General features: G+C 40.3%; 3 protein-coding genes across 3 annotated transcripts; 1 reads left to right on the top strand and 2 right to left on the bottom strand.

Annotated features, from left to right (window-relative positions):
* Positions 1-645: 645 nt before the first annotated feature.
* On the bottom strand, positions 646-10793 carry ccne1 (cyclin E1). The gene is made up of 12 exons (XM_018692989.2): positions 10456-10793; positions 9868-9921; positions 9595-9682; positions 9214-9276; positions 7247-7413; positions 6909-7044; positions 4690-4836; positions 4490-4585; positions 4099-4233; positions 3583-3694; positions 2366-2523; positions 646-1786 (listed from the first exon to the last, which is right to left on the bottom strand). Exons 2-12 carry the CDS (start codon positions 9879-9881, stop codon positions 1601-1603), a joined length of 1302 nt encoding a protein of 433 aa, XP_018548505.1. The 5' UTR covers positions 9882-9921; positions 10456-10793; the 3' UTR covers positions 646-1600.
* A 452-nt stretch (positions 10794-11245) lies between these two features.
* On the top strand, positions 11246-15570 carry zgc:162297 (uncharacterized protein LOC555865 homolog). Its single transcript, XM_018692947.2, has 6 exons — positions 11246-11397; positions 11697-11779; positions 11870-12050; positions 12152-12302; positions 13245-13372; positions 15048-15570. The coding sequence occupies exons 1-6, from the start codon at positions 11259-11261 to the stop codon at positions 15236-15238; spliced, it is 873 nt and encodes a 290-aa protein (XP_018548463.2). The 5' UTR covers positions 11246-11258; the 3' UTR covers positions 15239-15570.
* A 75-nt stretch (positions 15571-15645) lies between these two features.
* On the bottom strand, positions 15646-18986 carry si:ch211-260e23.9 (uncharacterized protein LOC555795 homolog). The gene is made up of 4 exons (XM_018692948.2): positions 18826-18986; positions 17657-17800; positions 17409-17565; positions 15646-16579 (listed from the first exon to the last, which is right to left on the bottom strand). Exons 2-4 carry the CDS (start codon positions 17778-17780, stop codon positions 16351-16353), a joined length of 510 nt encoding a protein of 169 aa, XP_018548464.1. The 5' UTR covers positions 17781-17800; positions 18826-18986; the 3' UTR covers positions 15646-16350.
* Between the last annotated feature and the right edge of the window lie 204 nt (positions 18987-19190).

Raw genomic sequence — 19190 nt, 5'->3', positions numbered from 1 at the left:
CAAGATGGCAGAATAAAATTATTTATTACTGTATTCTATTGGGCCAAATTACTTCTGGCATGCCAAGTTTGACAAATTTAAACCCTTTGGCATCGAGACATTTTGTTGTATAGGTGGGTTTTTTCACAGAATTGTGTGCCTTAAATGTGGACCTTGAGACAATAACCAACTTGAGAAATGAATTGTACTGCTATGAGACAGATACATTTTCAGTGAGGATCAGATACAGTGTCAGAGCAAACAAGTTCAGTTTCAGTAAATTACATTCTGTTTCAGGTTTATTGGAATTCAGATCCAAACTACCAAGTTCAAGTTTGAACCATACCTGCAGGCAGGTTGATGCAGGTTGTACCCACAGCCACACAGGTGCGATGCGAGTGTCAGGTTGAGACACTGTCTGAATTTTGCTGCAGGTCGTCTTTGGCCAGAGACGCTCTAAATCAGCCCATCATTGGTGGGTGTGTCACTCAGTGGTATCAAGGTTCAAGGTTTTGAGGCGACAACGAAAGATTTCACTACATTTCTCTCAAGACTATCAACTTATGCCTCAGACAGCAGCTTTTCCTTGGACTTGCCTTGAATGACTGGAGACTCAACAGTCCTGCGCTGTTGCAGTTTCAACAATGCAATAAAATTGATGGAAAATATGTAGCAGCATTTTATTTTAAAAAGACAAATAGAAATCTTACATTTTGGTAATGGGCAAACAAACTGCAGGTTGGGATAAAAATAAAAAAAGTTAAATACAATCAATAGTTTAGCTTCTGAAGCCTGGCTTTTTCACTTGTCCATTTATGTAGCCAAGCTACTGGTCCCAAAGTAAAACATGACAATGTTCTGTCCAATAAAATGGCAAGAGTAGAATCAAAAACAAGAGCAACACCCTATTTCATTACAAAAAAAAAAAAAAAAAAAAAACACAAACACACCGGCTCTCTCTCCCCTCCATCATGCAAAGCCCACTTTATAGCAGCACATAGAGCCAAATATGACTCTAGAAATAGTTTTTGGGCAAATGAGTACACTAACAGAATAAAAAGAAAGACACCAACCACTATGAACACACACACTCACAATCAGATCTCTCCATAAAACTCAATTTGGCCTCTGCATAGAAAATAAAAATGGCAACCACTAAATGTAGGTGTGACTGGTAATTAATGCATGCATGAGGGTGTGATGCCGTTAAAAAACAAAAACAAAAATCTCCTCTTGGTCCCTCCCGTCCCTACTGGCCCCTTGCTGTGTGTTTTCATCCATACTGGAGGGTTATATAGGTGAGCCTCCTGCAGGGACAGTGGCTTTCAAAACCGTTTGCTCACTTATTGTCAGAGCTTACCCAATTTATCCAGAGTCAGGGTGAGCACCCTGCAGAGCCACTTAAAAGTATCTGGATCCAAGTAGTCAGCATGACTTTGAAATGAGAAAATCCTATTTCCATCAGTGTTTCCCCACCAAAACTCCATCATACATGTGTTCTGGTACTGCAGAGGTGCCACGGTTGAGAGTCAACACATCAGAGTTGCTTCATTCTTACAGCTATAATGTAAAAATGTAACTGGGATTTGCTGTTGACTTATCGCTTTCAGTGGTCGCTTCGCTACTTTGGAGGGTGCTGCTGCGGAGATGCAGTTTGCATCCTTGGTTTAATTTTCAGCACTGTGGTATCTACTCGGTCTAACTCTTCCGTTTTCTCACTGCTCAGGGGTGGAGTCAGGATGCCTGAAGGGACAGAACAGCTGCCGTGACACTCCAACTCCACATCCTGGTAAGAGTAGGCCTTGTCCTGCACACAGCAGAAATACACAGATTAACTGCGCTGTCACTAGAAAGCAGGGGGTGGGGGTGTATGTATGCAAATTTTAAACTCCCAGCAAACAGTTCTATGCAGTGGTTTATTCCAACATTTTGTAGAAAATATTCAAAGTTGATTATTTTTGCGTGTTGTATCTTCATGACTCTTGCTATTACCCCAGAAATCTCCATCAATCAGGCCTGTGTGGTTGACGGCCCCATAATGAGGGAGAAACTGCCCAAAACACAAGTTTGTAGACACGTACCAAAGAGGACTCAAAGCTTCTACAAAGTCCTGAATCGAGGGTCTGAATAGCTTTGTAAATGAGAGATTTCAGTTTTTGATTTTGATTAAATTTGCAAGAATTTATAAAAACATATTTTCACCTCTTCAACTGTTTAAAGTTGCAGATTAAACGGCCCCACACACTGAGGGTAAAACTGAAGTTTTTACTAGATTAGTACAAATTTTAGATTCCATTTGAAATTGTTATTTTCATCCACAGTATAATTTTTTTATTGTTTTAAAACAGAGTGAGTGTTGTCATCTCATTACAACATTTTCACTTACCAGCCATGTAAGATAGGGGGCATGGGACTGGATGTTGTGCATGTCGTCTGCAGGGATTCCTGTGAATGTTTTCATGGGTAAACCGCCAACCTCTCGCAGTGCCATGGCAAATGGCACCATCCACCTCACACACTCCTCTACCTCCACCCTCTTCAGAGCTGCATGGACAGAGGGATGAACAACAGGTGAATAAAGAGAAGAACCTCCATTTTAATACAAACAGGCTGGACAGATTAACATGTGACAACACACATTTATCTTTAAAAAAAAAAAAAAAACACTGCAGCAGTGAAAAAGCCTGAGTTAAAGAGTCAGTAAGATAACAACATTACATTTTATTCAGCGCAGACCATCAGACCACACTCAGCAGAGTTTAATTTCCTTAAAAAGGACAATAATGTGCTGGAATCCTACTGTTTGTTGGATACAATCTTAAATACATTTATTCAGGTGTCACCCGACAACAGACGATAAAAATACAGATAAAACAAAGACAACGTTACTTCATAGAGCTATGACTGTGACCTAGTAACAGTAACAGCAAAACTGAGAGTAAATTTTTCGATGTCCATTTAACATTTTAAAATCTTCACAATCATAATAAAACATACAGTAACTGAAATGTTGTTGAAACAAGTTCAGTCTATATGCAGCCTGTATTCTAAAACGACTCCAGGGATGTTCCATCAATGCATCAATCACTCCATGAGAAATGATTATCCATTGGTCAGTTTCTATGTCTAATGACAGATATTTTTTTTTCCCCATTTACAGTGGTTAATGGATGGTAAATGCTGCAGTGCAGGGAACTGACAGTCAGCCTGATGTCCACACAGTCACACTGTCATTGAGTCACTAAAGACAGTGTACAGATTTTATTCTGAGCCAAGGATAAAGTCATGCTGTGTAATTGCATCTCTATCCTTACACTGATGACTGCTTGATCATAAAAGAGGTAATGTGAATAAAGAGTAATGGGGAAATGAAGCGCCGTGTCAGACAGTTTCTTCAGGTTCAGCGGGAGGGGAAGAGGCAGAGAGAAACTCAGGGTTTGTTGAAGAAAGGTTCACAGAGGAAGTAACCACGATAACCGATTCAGAAGTTAAAAGTGATCTCAGTTTCTGGAACGGAAAACCAAGAGTTTCCCTCATCTCGGAAATAAACTAAACTAAGTAAGCAAGTAAATCTCAAATTAATTTGACTATTTTATTTTTTACCTGAAACATTTTCCACCAGCTCCAGAGAGGAGAAGTGAAACAGGGCTGAAGCAGCAAGGATGCCATTAGAAAACTCGAGGCAATGCACGTCTAGCATACACAGGTCCAACAACTAGAAAAACCAGAGAAAAAAAACGTATTAAACATCAGAGCACATCTAAAAGAGTGAAATCTAAGTAAAGTCTAGAGACTGTTGCGTGTGAAAATCAGTCGTGGTCATGGTCAAAGTCACTGAGATCACATTTTTTCCTCCATTTTGAACACAAACTGAAGCTCCTGACACGTATCTTCATGAGTTTATGCATTCCACTGCTGCCACATGATTGACTGACTAGATAACTGCATGTGTAAGTACAACTGTTCCTCACAAAGTTCTCAGCGAGTTTATAGTAAATGAGAGGGAGAAACAAACAGCTGGTCACATCTGACAACTACTGACATGATTGAAATGTTTGTCAAACTAAACAGAACAGTGTAGACCCACTTAGAAAACACACACATACACACACGGCATACCTCTGCTATCTGTGTGAATGTCGCCTGGGGATATCGGGGGATGAGCAGGTCGTCTGTCTCTTTCAGGTAGGCCACCTGCATGTAAACATTCAGCCAGGAGATGGGGGTTTGTGGGCTGAGACTCCACTTCAGCTCCTGTGTTAGAAATAAAGACAGAAAGGGCAGAAAACCTGCAGTGTTAGAAAAGTAACAATAACTACAATATAACTACTTATGAGTTAAATATAAATTGTGACAACAGAATAACTACCACTTAGACAGACATTTCTAAAATTATGTAGTAAGAGAAAAGGAAGAGAACGCACTGTGGATGACAATGAGATTGAGATTGGGTATATGACACATGATAACTGCAGACGACTTCAAACCGAGTCGCGTGTGTGTGTTTTACCTTCATAATAATGATTTCCATACTGAGAATCTCTTCTTCTGTGCAGGCCTCGTCTGTGACGTAGGCAAACTGGTGGACCTTAGGAGGATACATTTCCTGGGAGAAGCAAAAAATAAAAGGAGCATTGTAACAACCAAACACACTGTAAAACATGTTGAAGGAGAAATGGGCAATGAGACTAATATGATGTGCCTTTTTACCTCTACTTTGGCAGCAATGAAGAGACAGGTGATGCCTATGAGCTGCAGCGTTGACTTGAAGACGTTTGTCTGCGTGGCCATGAAGCGATCAAAGTAGTCCTGAGCCAGGTGGTACGTCTCCCTGTGCAGTTTGTACACCTCGCTCACCTGAAACATGCGTGAGTTACGTTTAATGGCATCAGGAAATTCACATACGTCAACAGAACTTTATCTCATGGCAAAGCTTTGTTGCTGTTAATTGGACCAGAGGCGTTTGTATCTTTATTGATCAGCGTCATTCAGATATTACATTCCTACTTTTAAAAATAAACACTTGGGTTTTTCAGTGCATTTCCACTGGTTGAACCTGAAGCTGCTCTGTGGCTCAGTGTTTTCAGCTGTTTGTTAAAGGCTAATCCCAGTCCAATGTACAGTTTATGGTTGTGATATTCATCCTTTGCCTTTACACTGTGTGCTATGTTTGTGTATTTACACAGAAACCTACAATGTGAGACGCCTTCAGGGGTTTTATTTTCATTAAATTCAAATGTCCTTATGCAAGAAAAATAGTAGGTGGTTATTTTTTTCCAAAAAGCTTTGCACAGTACTCTGCATATACTCCTACATATTAACACAATTCAAACTTTAAATTTGTCTCAAGGCTAATATGTCCAACCTACGACATTAAAGAGACGAAGACAAAAAGAGCTATCTCAGGCAGTGAATCACAGCAGACCTCAGATCTCACATCTGTCTGATGAGGTCCAGCATTACTTCCCTGGAGCCGTTATCACTCGTATTCATGGCAATTTATACTTTGATATGAAGAAGAACCAAAATCAAAAGGCTAAAGCTGATAGGGTCTTTACTGGATGTGATTAGGCCAAATCAGATCGGGTTATCTCCTTCAGAGAAAGGAGAACTCATAAGTCATTACAGCTCATTATTCACCTTCAGTACAATAAATTCTAGTCTATCGACAGCTGGGGATCGAGCCAGCAACTTTCCAATTAGTGGACGACCGCCCTACCTCCTGACCACAATCATATTCTAAGAAGGGCTGTACGATTCTGGTAAAAAGACAAGAATCACAATTTTCTTTCTTAGAACTGAGATTGTGATCTCATGATTTTCCTCAATATGTTTACTGCACTCATTTACCAGATACATGAGGAAATGGAGCAGAGATTATAATGGTGCAACTTTCTACAACAAAAACCTGAATGCTCCTGTTTTAATGCTTTTGTTTGTAACAGCCTCATGAGCCCGGCACTGAACATAAAGACAATCAACTTCAGTCTCTTGTCTTCTCTACTAACCTTTGAACAAATATTTTTCCGCATGTTTTTAATATGTAAAATTATGAGGATGGTGAGTATACTTGTGTTACCTGTCGGCACTGCTACTGTGGCACAACAATGCCTGCAATATATGTGATTCTGACTCATGGTGTTTTGTCTGAAACCAAAACTTCCACACCACAGACTGTGAATCTTTTTTCGGCACAAGCACAGCAGGGGCGGTTAGCTTCCTCATCTCCCTTCTTATCACCATCAGTGGGATTTTCTTCTAGATTCATTTTGCCCTTTCTATTTGCCTTAACACAACTTCTGGCCTCACGCTGTCGTTAGCCAGTGTAACTCACTCACTCTCACTGGATTTATTAAGATAGGATCGTTTGTTTTGTTGAAGCTGGTGTCCCTAATGAAAATACAGCAGAATCACTGTCATTTAGAAAAGAGAGATCCCTGTTTTAATACAATTAATCGCGCAGCCCTAATTCAAAGTACCATTGTGCACAAAATACTGTTGACTATTACTTAACCTTCTGAAGCCCGGGCCGTTTCTTCTTTCTGTCACATTTTTACTCCCTGTGGACTCTTTTTTTTTTCACTGCAACATGAAGTCCTGCACCTCTATGGATGTTTACTGATAATTATCCACAGGCTATCTCAAAAGCAGCAAGACAGAGCCTGGTATTACCCATGTCTAATGGTGGAGTTTCCACTAGCAACAGCACATTACCTAAAGAGCTGCTCTGTAGTCAAGAAATGTAATACAATGTTCTTTAAGGTGCATTTAACTCTTATGCAGTCTACAGCTGTCATAAAGTGTGAGTCAGTGGATGATGATAAATGCAGCCTTTACTTTTTTCTGCCACAAATACAGCTCAAATAACCAAAATAAATGTCATTTTATGCATTGTTTACAGACATGATGTGAAAAGGTGTTAAACTGACCTCCATGAGCCAGTCCAGGAGAATCGCTCTCATCTTGGGCTGCAGATGAGGATGCTTCTCCATCACGTGAACATCCCTGGTGTAGGTCTTATCCTTCTCCAACATGTTGCTCCATACCACATCCTTGCTGGCCCAGCTGATTAAGAAAACACAGATGGAGACAATAGTCAGAATAAAAAAAAAAAAAAAAAACAGGATTAAACAGGAAATACTGACTATCTAGTTCCTACATGGCTTTATGTGGCTGTATTTTAGCCAGAGAAAAGGTGAGTGAAAGAGAAAATAAACAAAGGGGGGGAGCAGGATAGAGAGACAATTCACAATGCAACAGTACTCACCACAGTGCAGGGAGTGGAGCACAATGCACGGGTGTTGCAAATATGTTGGTGAAGTTGTAGTGGGGGAAACCTGCGTTTATCAGGGTGACAGACTGGTATTCTTCCTGATCAGGAGTGGGGATCCACCTGTGAGGACTTTTGTAGCCAGCATCAGGACTCCAGACCAGCTTCATGAGAAAGAGGGAAAGCACGAGAGGAGACAAGGTTAAAGTCACAGTATCAACAGAGTTTGGAGGCCAGGTCAACACCTTGGGCTCTTTGTCGTGTTCCTCAAGACATTTCTGAGCAGTTTTGTGGTGTGGTGGGAGCATTGTCCTGCTGGGGGAGGCTCCTGTTGCCATGGGGATGTGCTTGGTCTACAGCAATTGGTTGGTACGTGTCAAAGTAACATCCAGATGAATGAAGGACCCGAGGCTTCCCAGCAGCAACATTGTATTGTAATGAGATGATCAGTGTTTTTCACTTCACCATTTTTTTTTTCACCAGGCAAAACAATACATTTCCTTTGTGTCACATAAATTTCTTTCAGTGCTTCACTGACTAGTGTTTGGACGCACACTGCGTCTTTTTCAAAGCAACTCTTTTTACATTCGTTGTTGGCACCTAATCAATATAAATTGTATCGCATGCTCCATATTTTATGAGGGTTCATTTGCTGAGAAGTGCTGTACATTGTCCTGTTCTCAGAGCACTAATATCTGTCTGTGGAGGGGCTGAATCCCAAGAGGTCTCTTCTACAAAATGAAAAATGAACATTTTGAAGAAAATGTGTGTGATTGCTGATAACTCATGCAACCTGCTTGCAGCTCCTGCAGCATTGATGGCCAGCTGTGTGCCAGGTTTCAATTCTGTGGCCTTAAGCATTTTTGTACAGATCCATCTCAAATCAAACATGTGGGCTGTTTTTCTGTCATCTAAACATGTTATATATGAAAAGATGTCAGGTAGGGAATCAATAGTATGTCAAGCAAATAAATTCAAGATGGCAGTACAATGTAACTGACACACAAGGTTGTGACCTATATCATTATATCATTCTCTTTAGCTTCATCCAAGGAATCCATAGATCCCAGCAACAGAGAGACTTGCAAGGATGCCCCCTGTTGTCAGGTCGTGTCCAGTGTTTCCTAATCCTTAATTTATTCATGACCCGCATCATTATGAACAGTGACCAGCACATATTAAATTTCTATTTTATCATTTAAGGTTAAGCTGAGCAGAGACGCTGTAGTGGACACAGTGAACCAGGTGAAGTTAACGCAAGTTGATGACAACTATGCTTGTTACTGTAAGAGCAATAAAAAGCAAAATACCATTAAGTACTTTATCAAGCCACCTGTTCATCACCTGTTTTGTCTCCCAGCATGTTTTACACAACCACAGTCTGCTGGTTAAGCTAACAGCCAATTGTTATGAAGAGGCTGAACTGAAAACTGTCTCTGTGTGTGTAGTCTAACAGATTATCTTAGTTTGCCACGAATGTAAAATATGACAAATTAACTTAATTAATAAACTGTGATATCTGCAGGCAGTGAATCACAGCAGCAGGAGAGGGGAGGAAGGAAGATACTGACTGATGTTTGGCTTTTTAATTCTTTATGAGCTTAAATCTTAAGTAGTGATGAGGCTGCCATTGCATAATTCAGCACATTGATTGAACGTGTTTTTCTATATTAACTTGTGTTCCATCCTTTTTGTATTTTATAACAAGAATGGCTTCCATTTTCCAAGTACTTTAAAACTACATTTCCCAAGAGGTGGGGTTTCTACCACCAGGGTGTGCACAGGTGTAGTGTCAACTGCCAATGACTGGAATGTGACTGTATCTTTGCCTCGTGTTCACCATTGACCTCAGAAAACAAAGTGAAAACACTACATGGATCTAAGTGTGCAGATATCTTTTTTTTAATCATTTTGATATCACTGATGCTTCCAGCACCTTAGCAGAGAGAGACAAGCAAACCTACCTCACAGTCACGCTGCTTCTTCCTCGTCATCTCTGCTACCTCCTCATCCAGATCTTGTAAATACTGAGGATCGAAGAAGGATAAAAAATGAACAGGATTCAGTTTACAAACCACACGGAGCTCATCCTATCAGATCATTTCCACAGCACATGTCAGCTTGTGAAAGCCAGAGGGTGTTTCACTTCATAAGAAACAATAAAAAGCATCATAAATACAACTTTAATCATCTGCATCCATCAGTAAAACTTCAAGAAAGCAGAGGACACTGTTACTTTTCAGCAAAGATGAACATAAAACACCAGTTTTGTTTTTGGTCATACAATTAGCCCTACATTTGCAGCCCTGCTACAGCTGAGATGGGGTTTATGTCAGACTACTTACAATGGCAACATCTGCCTTCCTCTTTCTCGGTCGTGCTGTAGTTTCCTTGGGCGCCTCGGGAGCAACAGACGTCGGTTCTGTGTCTTCCCTGAAAGACCATTGAACAAACCCGTGTCTGTTCAGTCTCCAGTGTCAACACAGAAGATATTAACAAGCTTGAGATCAACAGCATCAAGCTAACTAGCCGAATGGCTAAAGGCTCCATCAACTTTTCTTTTCTCTCTTGTCGTCGCACACTTTGAAATTGAGCCATGGATTTGGCGTAAAACTTACCGTTGTCCCCGCATTATACTCCGAGGGGGGGTTGGTGTCAGTCTCTGAGTAAACCTGTGAATTAGACATTAAAGTTTTATTTTTTGTGGGGGGGTTAAAGAAAACACATGCATATAGCTTTACTCCCAACCCCCACTCTGAACTCCCTCCTGCTGACAAAGCCCAGCTCAGCCTGACGCGGGGAAATGGAAATGGTACGCGGTGTTAAAAGTCGTCAAAAAGTACTGCAAACTGCATTACACTCATTATACTAGTCGATAACCAACCACAGACGCCATATTATCTGCTGAACATTGTTATTTTGTATATTTATAAAGGGCAACCTGGTAAATTTCCCCTCCTTGCTAACTTTGGACAGCTGGCTTTGCCAGATAATGGCCGAACGACCCCGGCACAGCTGAGACGCCTATTTCTCCCAATTCACAGTTTAATAGAAACACAGAAAACACATTAAAGTGAGAGCATTTTAATTCATTATCCGCTTTCCATCGTGTTGTGATAATAGCTAACATTTAAGTCAAATCTGCGCGGCTGAAACTAGCTTAACTAACTTGATGCAGCGATAAAAGTTCAGCTTCATCCACTCACCTCAAGTTTCCACCCTTGAAGTTCACTCTTATCCACGTCGTGAAAATAAATAAGTCTGGATGTTGTGTTACTTCACGGCCTGTTGTCTTGAATCGGAGCTGCTGTCTTGTGTGTCTGTACCCAGGCCGTGCTAGTTCCTCTGAGCTGGCGCCTAGAGTTGGGAGGAGTAGATTTAACTTGGCGCTAAACCTCCACCATCACCGCCTCTTTATAGTCAAACTCTAACTCCATCAACCACGGATTTCGCACCTGTAACATCCACAGAGCCTATATGTTTTATACAACCAGTCTATATTGTGCTAAAGACACGGAAAAATAACTTTATAAAATAGCCGACAAACGGGAGGCGTGTAGTGACAGCTGAAGGGGCGGGGCTTACAAGCAGGAAGTACTCCGGCACCGCGTGGCTACTCTGTCAGATGTAAACAAAACCGTAGTTTAGATTAAAGCTAAAACAAAACACAAAATAACCAAAGTATTGCGAGAGGAATTCAGCCTTTTCGGTGTGCGGAGTCCACACATGATTGTTTGTCGCTGTCACTTTTTTTTTTTTTTTTTTTTAGGAAAAACATAACTATGCGTCCGCCGGGGCGTCCATTTCCAGCACCCCCACCACCAACCACCACCAGATAAATAAATAAATAAAAGACAAAGCAACCATTCTCTAAACGCATGTTAACGCAGGTGGTGGAAACTGTAACTTTTTACAATCTGTTTAGGCAGATACCGTTTAAATAAAGATATTGTTTAAAAAACCAAAATGTTGTCCGACCCTTGGCCAGTCACGTGATCCCCATGTTTAAATGACAGACAAAAGGAAAAAAAAGTTTTGTTCTTTGCTCCCTGGTTGCCCAACAAAAAACGGAAACATGAAGTTTTTGGATCTTTTTGGGCGTTTAAAATCCGTGGTTATTGGAATGATTCATGTGAAAGCTTTACCAGGTAACATAAAATCTTACTAACCTGTAGAATAGAATAGACCTCCAACAGAGGTATCCAAGTATTAACAGCAAAATGTACATGTTCTACTTGTTATACTGTGTGAATGTTATACTACAGTACTAGCATATTTTTACTCATGTTCTAATATGTAAGTAGTATTTTCTGTCACAGTTGGTCTCTGAACTGTCGTGGTGTAAAAGTGTAATTCAGATTTGTACTGAAGTACAGCCCTTGAATAAATGTACTTAGTTACATTGCACTACTATACTCTATGTAATCAAGTTTCTTGTTTATCTCAGGCACCCCCCTTGGTTGCATGAAAATGTCCCAGATCATTGAAGAAGCGTGCAGGGAGGCATCGATATACTGTGATGCAGGGATTGTAAGTTATGATACACTGTGTGAATTCCTTACATATTTGAAGTTTTACCAGGAAAACTAATACCCATGTCACATAAACCTGCTTTTCCAGGATGGTGTGATCATTGAGAACATGCATGACATCCCTTACTCGTTCTCTGTGGGTCCAGAGGTGTGTGCCTGTATGACCGCAGTATGCACAGCTGTGAGAGGCGTCTGTCCTCTCCTGCCGCTCGGAGTGCAAATACTGTCCTCTGCCAACCAGCAGGCACTGGCCGTTGCTCTGGCTTCAGGTTCAGACTTTACAGAAATGAATTTATCTAATTTAGTCAGTGAAATAAGTTGCTGTACAGAGGCGACCAGTCAGTCATTATGTGTTACTGTATGGCTACAGGTCTAGATTTCATCAGGGCCGAGGGTTTTGTCTTTTCTCACGTGGCTGATGAGGGCCTCCTGAACGCCTGTGCTGGAGACTTACTGAGATATCGCAGACAGATCGGAGCTGAGCACGTCCAGATCTTCACTGACATTAAAAAGAAGCACAGGTGAGATCAACGAAAGTAGAACGTAGAACCAGATAACCCACTAATATTTGAGCCTGACATGATTAACAATGGCAGGAGTAACTACTGATCCCGTTCCTTACTGTTTTGAAGTGACTACACAAAAGATTTAAGGTCTTTTTGTTTGTCAGTAGCCTCAAAATGAATTTGCTTGATCTTGGCTGCCAATTGGGTCTGACAAGGTTTTGCCAAAATTAAATTTGTTTTAAAAAAATCACACATAGCTTTTATGTGTTTTTTTATTCAAACAGCTTGAGGGGAAATTTTGAACTTAAATGAAAGATTAAAGTAAAAATCCTTCACTTGTACTATCACTCATAAACCTGAGAATGAAACGTATTTACCAAATTTATTATGACTTAAAAAATGCTCCTAAATTTAAGAGATTTCCAGGGCTGAGGTGATTACACACCTTCTACAACGTTCTTTGGAACAACTGTACCCTGTACGCATTATCTGTATAAGTCAGAATTAGGTGGTTTTAGCCTCTTATTTGCAACTGCTGCTTTCTTGTAACACACTTATGAATTTACATTACATTGCAGCTCTCAAGGGTGCAAGTGATAATAAAGCTGGCATTCATTTTGTTAGCAGTTACTTTCTACGTATCTTCATTGTCTGCACTTGTCACTGTGGTAGTAAATTCCCCTTATTATACAGTGTGTGTGCGTGTGTGCGTGTGTTTTAAAGGACAGCTGAATTTTATTCCTGAGGCAGTTTTTGTTTTTGTTTTTATGTCAGACAGCCAGAACAATACAGCAGCTGTACTGTAGATTGAAGTAATGTCTCTGCCTGGTTTTACTCTTATTTTTGGTCCCAGTTGATTTCACAGTCTATTCTAATTTTAGTTAATGTTTTATCCGCAACTAGTTTTACTCAGTATGTGTATCCCTCTACATGTATACTGTATATGTATTTTCTCAGCTCCCATGCCCTGACATCAGACGTGAGCATTGAAGAGACGGCTCGTGCCGCAGAGTTCTTCCTCTCAGACGGACTAGTCATCACGGGAGCAGCCACTGGTGTGGAGGCTGATCTGCGGGAGCTCAGAGGTACTGCCACAGAAAACTCAACACTGCACACAACCAGAGGCCTCATGGTGGTAACTGATCTTTTTAAATGAACCATCATTAGTTTATAAAATGTAAAACAAAAAAATCAAAAGCCTTCCACACTGCATAAGTAATTCTAAGTCACTGCCCTGTCTGTCCAGCAGAGGGCACCCTCAACTTAGTGATCATTGATTGATGAGAGTTCCTGATAGCAGTGCTCAGAGTCCTCTGATGATCAGACCAGGATTCTGCAGTCACCTGGTACAGCACCCATTTGAGGCCTGGCTGCACTGTGGTTCAGTTTATAGTTAAGTGTCAGTGGACATGAAGTAATGCAAACTCTTAAACTTGTTTCATTCCATCAGTCTCAAAATTGCTGCAGCACCTGAGTAATTTTTAAAAACATTTATAGACTACTGATGATTACTTAAAACAAATGCAGTTAAGCTTAAGAATACTTAGGAACATTATGTAAAACGCCTCTTAAGGCTAAAATCTATTAATACATTCATCCTAATTTTATATGTGCCCTTGACTGTGGCCGATGCCGAACCTGGTGTTACTTTTCTATCAGTTTCGACAGGCAGGTTTTTTCAACAGGAAACACACCAATGAACATAGTGGAGCTTTTTAGTAGCTAAAGAACCAGGTATTTTTCTCAGAAGGTGGTGGAAATCAAAGTAGAAGTAAAAGGATTGTGACTGTATAGCATGTCAATGTGTTTACAGTTTGCTGTTGGCCAAAACGTTTAGTTACTAGTTTACATACAGCACATATGTTGCTTTTCTTAAATAAGAATTCCAATGCAGGGCTTGCAGTATTTGAGTATGTTTTAATTGTTGCATTGCTACTTACACTAATACTTCTTTCATCACTGTAAATGTAGGTACTCCACTACTTTTATTTGAGTACCAGTTACTTTGCAGAAATAAATTTTATTGTTAAAACATATGATCAGTTTTAAAAGTATGTTATATGTATTGGTGATAATTATCCAATAAAACACACATCTAAACATATTGTTTACTGTACCTGGACTTTCAGTACTTGACTACATTTACCTGGTACTACTTAAGTAATATTTTTACTCTGTGGTGGTTCACCATCATGTCAGTACTGCTACCATCACTGACTTAATCTGTAGCCAAGGAGGCCGTGGCAAAAGGCACCCAGGTTTGTATCTGGGATGAAGGGATGAAAACTGGACAATGTCCCTCACATATCCACACCAGGGCTGTTATGACATGCAAGACTTTAAACACACACATGCCTCAGTTTTATACATACAGCTGTGCTGATACACATGAGAAGGCACACACATGCACACATGCACTCTCTGTCTTGTCAACACAAACATGCAGCCACCGGTCAGAGCTCATATGTCAGTATGGAGGTTAGCCAGTGCTGTGTCCAAAGATCACTGGGTTTATCACAGCCGCTCTTGGATAAGCCCCCTCTCAGCATTACCACAGACATTAACCAGATTTTGAAAAGTGCAGACGATACTGCTGAGAGGTGGGTAGGAAATAAAGTTTTTTCATGCCTTATTATAAGACTTTATGTCTCTGAAATTCCCTGCAACATTAGTTATTATGTATTGTTTCATATTTCTGAATGTCACCATTAATTGTGTGTATTTTTATAATCTGTTCTGCTGTTTCTTTTGCTTTTGCAGAGGTTTCCCGGTCTGTGAGAATCCCAGTGCTGATAGGTTCTGGAGTGACCTATGACAACGCAGAACGCTACCTTGATGCAAATGGAATGATCATCGGTTCTCATTTTAAGCAGGGCGGCCACTGGACAAACGCAGTCGACTCGGAGAGAGTGAAGAGGTTCATGGAAAAGATACGTGACCTTCGAAAATGAAAAGGATGGTTTTCTGTCATCAGCACAGTGTCGTCCACTGGCAGGGTCGTTAAGTCTTAAAAAGCATTAATTTCCCTCATAAAAGGCTTTAGAAGGTATTAAAATAAATATTCTATCTTGCCTGCTGTAGACAATAACAGTAGCAGTAATTATAATTTAATATTTTAGCAATAACTTTAATTCATTTGTTAATCCCTCCATCAAGTTTCTGTCATTTATCTGCATCCAGGTCATATTTATTGATTCATTCTATTACTGGGAATTATTGTTAAATATAGGTGTACAGACAAAACTATTATATAAATTGCAATAAATTAATGTATTCATCCAGGTTTTAAATGTCATTCTGTGTGTTTTAAAAAGTCATACATTTAATTTGCCGCATTTAACACACACAGCCAGCCATCTTAAGAAAACAGGATTTATTTGAAGTTTTTGGTTTTTTTGTACATTTTATAAATACACAAAAATAGAAAAACAATCAACTGTATTTACACTTGTGAGACTAAAATGAACAATTTGTGTAGCATGAAAAAAGGAAGCATCTGCTGAAAACTACGAAATGGAAAAATCTGTGGTTTTGTAATTGTTCCTAATGCAGACTCAATTTGAGAAAAAAGGAACATAATGTTTTCACATGATGTGAATACTATACAGGTGAACATGGTATGAAACTAGTTTGTCACAAGAACATCTCAAACTAAGGCACATAATATAATACATACTGAATACAACCAAAGAATCCCAAACAAAATGTGCCAAAAATCCAAGTGTATCATAATTTAGAGCAAAGTATTGGAACAGTGTCACACACTGTAACAGTAACAGCTCCTTTAAAATAACATCACACACCTAATCAATCTAAACAAGTCAAACAACTCAAATGTTCTCATTGATAATGTAAAATCAACACATAGACTTTGTCTGTGAAAGTAACCGTGTTTGTTTACTTTCATTCATGATATCAGGTGATTGAGGTTCATTGTTCTCAGCGCTTTCAGATGTAAAGGTTGCAGTGCAGGTTAATATCAAAATAAAAATTTGTGTTGCAGTGAAATCAGAGTATTTCAGAGTCTAGGCACCGTGTTCCACACCAGTTTCATTACTCCTTTTCAGTAGTTGTAGAGGCGCTGGCAGGGCTGCTTGAAGTAGCCGTAGCGCTTGTCTGCTGGGGAGAATCGCAGCTTAGCCAGGTTCTGCCTGTGGAGGGAGCTGCGGCTCAGCTTCTTCCGTTCGGCCACGGTCCTGGACCTCTGGACGGCCAGCAGCTGGATGTTGTCGGGCAGAGGGATTCCCCAAGCAGCCAGACGCCAAGATATGTGTTGCCTCACTGCCACTGGCCTGGACAGACACAGGGGAGGTGTTAGGTGAAACAGAATATGAGAAAGATAACAGTACGACTGTACACCAGCGCTGTGTGAGTGTTGTGACTAGATTTAGACCCCAGATGTGAAGACACGTTTCCAAGGTTTTGGATGGGACTTAATGTAGTCCTGATCTCTGTGCCCATGTTTTATGTCCATGCAACAACCATTTACTTTAGCTGTTAACAACCAGAAGGTTGCTAAATGTCCATGTTCATATGAAGCTACTGCCAGGAAACAGTTTGCTTAGCTTTGGAGTTTAAGGTGGTTTAAGGTTCTGGCTCCAGCCCCCCTGCAACCCTTAAAAGAATAACTGTTATAGATAACGGATGGCTGGCTAATATTATAGATTAAACTACCCAACAAATGGAGTAGTTAAAATAATCTCCACTTTAAACTACAACAGTAAACCGCTGCTTACACTTTAATGCATCAGCATTATAAATCCAATACAACCCTATAATACAATATAATATAAAAATACTGACTGGGAATTTTTCTGCATAATGAGAACTTGTACTTTTGATACTTTAAGTATACTTTACTGATAATCCTGTACTTTTTACCTAATAATGGAGTATATTCATTTTGTGGTACTGATTTTTTTTCCCACTGTACATGTACAACAACTTTTTTCTGCAAATGTTCCTCCTCAGGATTTTGCCACAATAGTCTATAATAGTTCCATTTCTGTTAGACATAAGAGATAATTAATAAACAAATTCTTGCAAACTGTGGTGTGAATTGGGCTCAAGATCAAAGACAAATGTGTATATGTGAGATGGAGTGTCTAAATTGAAAGTAACCTGGAAATTTCCTCTTCATCTTCGTCAGACCCTAGCTCCTCCTCCTCCTCCTCTGCTCCACCGATCCTGCATCCCATCTGGTAGACAGACATGCTGGGGTGCTCAATCAGCAGGTTCTCAAGGGGATCTACCTCAGGGACCGAGAGCGACCCGTTCTCTGCACAAGGAACATCCAAATTCAAACAGATCAGTTTTCATCCCGGTTATAAGAGCTATCCTCACTGAGCAAAGAACGTTTGAATTCTCACCTGGGAGATTAATGATGACCCATCCTCCATCCTCAAACTCCATCAGCTCCTCATACGTATTGTCTGCTGCCTCAAAGTCCTCGCCAACATTTCCAAGCAGATGAGAGAGAATCTTTCCAATCATCTTTTCGCCTCTATTGCGATCTGTAAATTAAAAACCACAGGCAGGTGAATTGCAGAGAATGCACCAAAGATACAATGAATTATTTGTAAAGTTTCATATCAGCTGATGATATCCAGTGTAATGGTAAATGGCTCCACCTTGAGGCTGCCCAAATAAACACCCAAAAGACCTGTCTGGCAATGAACACCTAGTGCCTGCTCTGAATCAACAACTGCTCCCGTTACGCCAGCTCAGAAACCTGAGCGGGCCAAGTTATTACGTCGCTGTTATGTGGGGTCACAGGGTCAATTTAGAACTGAAATGACTGAGAGAACACAATGCTGCAAGAGGCTGAAATTACACTGATTGAACATTAGATAATCTGAGATTCTGGTTTAGATTTCTTTCATGGAAGTAGCTTTTATTTGTGACAAACAGACTGAAGTTGACTGATCTTTTGTCCCAAATACCCTGTAACCTTTATTCTGGCATTACATGAAATGTACATTAACCGTGTCTTTATCTCTTAATGTTACTTACTACTATTGTATACACCAATGTGCTATCTTAAAAACACTGAAACTGAGTCAAATTGTCAAAAGAAGTGAAAGTCATGACACTGAACTCATCCTATTTATCCTAAATATTATGTTAAGATTCAATTTTTCATGCTCAACAAACCTCTTTTTCCTCAGCTGTTTAGAGTATCCTCAGATATATTCCAAAGTTTATTATGGCCAAAACATACACGTATTAGTACATTTATGTTGTTGTTTTTCAAGACAACAAATCAACCTGTCTTTCCCCCCTTGTGTCTGGATGCCTTCCTGTTTATTAGTGTCTACCTCTACTGTCACTAGACCCCCTCTTTGTAAACAAAGACGGACGGACAGGACAAAAAAAAAAAAAAAAGATTAATGCAACTACTCATGTCGATGACTTGACCCCAGCAGGCCTATTATCACGCAGTATTCACAAAGCAAAACAGCTGACTGAGAACAAAAGACAAGTGGAAACCATGGCTCATGAAACGCTAGCATTTGCTCGGTGATGGACTCTGACTTACCTGACCAAAAAGTGTATTTTTCTTCGGGTGTGGCCGCTGTACAGAAAAAGATCTGGCTTCTGTTTTGCTGCTGTTCTTCAGAGATTGTTTTGATCTAGAAGTTGTTTGTCTGCGAGAGTCCTCCCCGTGTCCTGAAACGTCATCACCGGATCCCAGCCAATGAGGCGCGGCGTTCATCAGTACGTCACATCAACCAACCACCTTTCTCCCCGTTCAGCAGACGTTACAGTGAAGCGTTGACGTGGGCGGGAACGTCACATTATATCGTATTTCGTATCGTGTTTATATATATTTGTGTCGGTTGTTTTTCTGTCTTTTCTTCACCTTGCACATGCGCAGGAAGTAACCGCTGATGGCACCTCACA

The sequence above is a fragment of the Lates calcarifer genome, linkage group LG2 (assembly GCF_001640805.2).
Source record: "Lates calcarifer isolate ASB-BC8 linkage group LG2, TLL_Latcal_v3, whole genome shotgun sequence".
Lineage (NCBI taxonomy): Eukaryota > Metazoa > Chordata > Actinopteri > Centropomidae > Lates > Lates calcarifer.
Note: the sequence above shows the minus strand (reverse complement) of the source record. Positions and strands in the feature narration are given on the sequence as shown.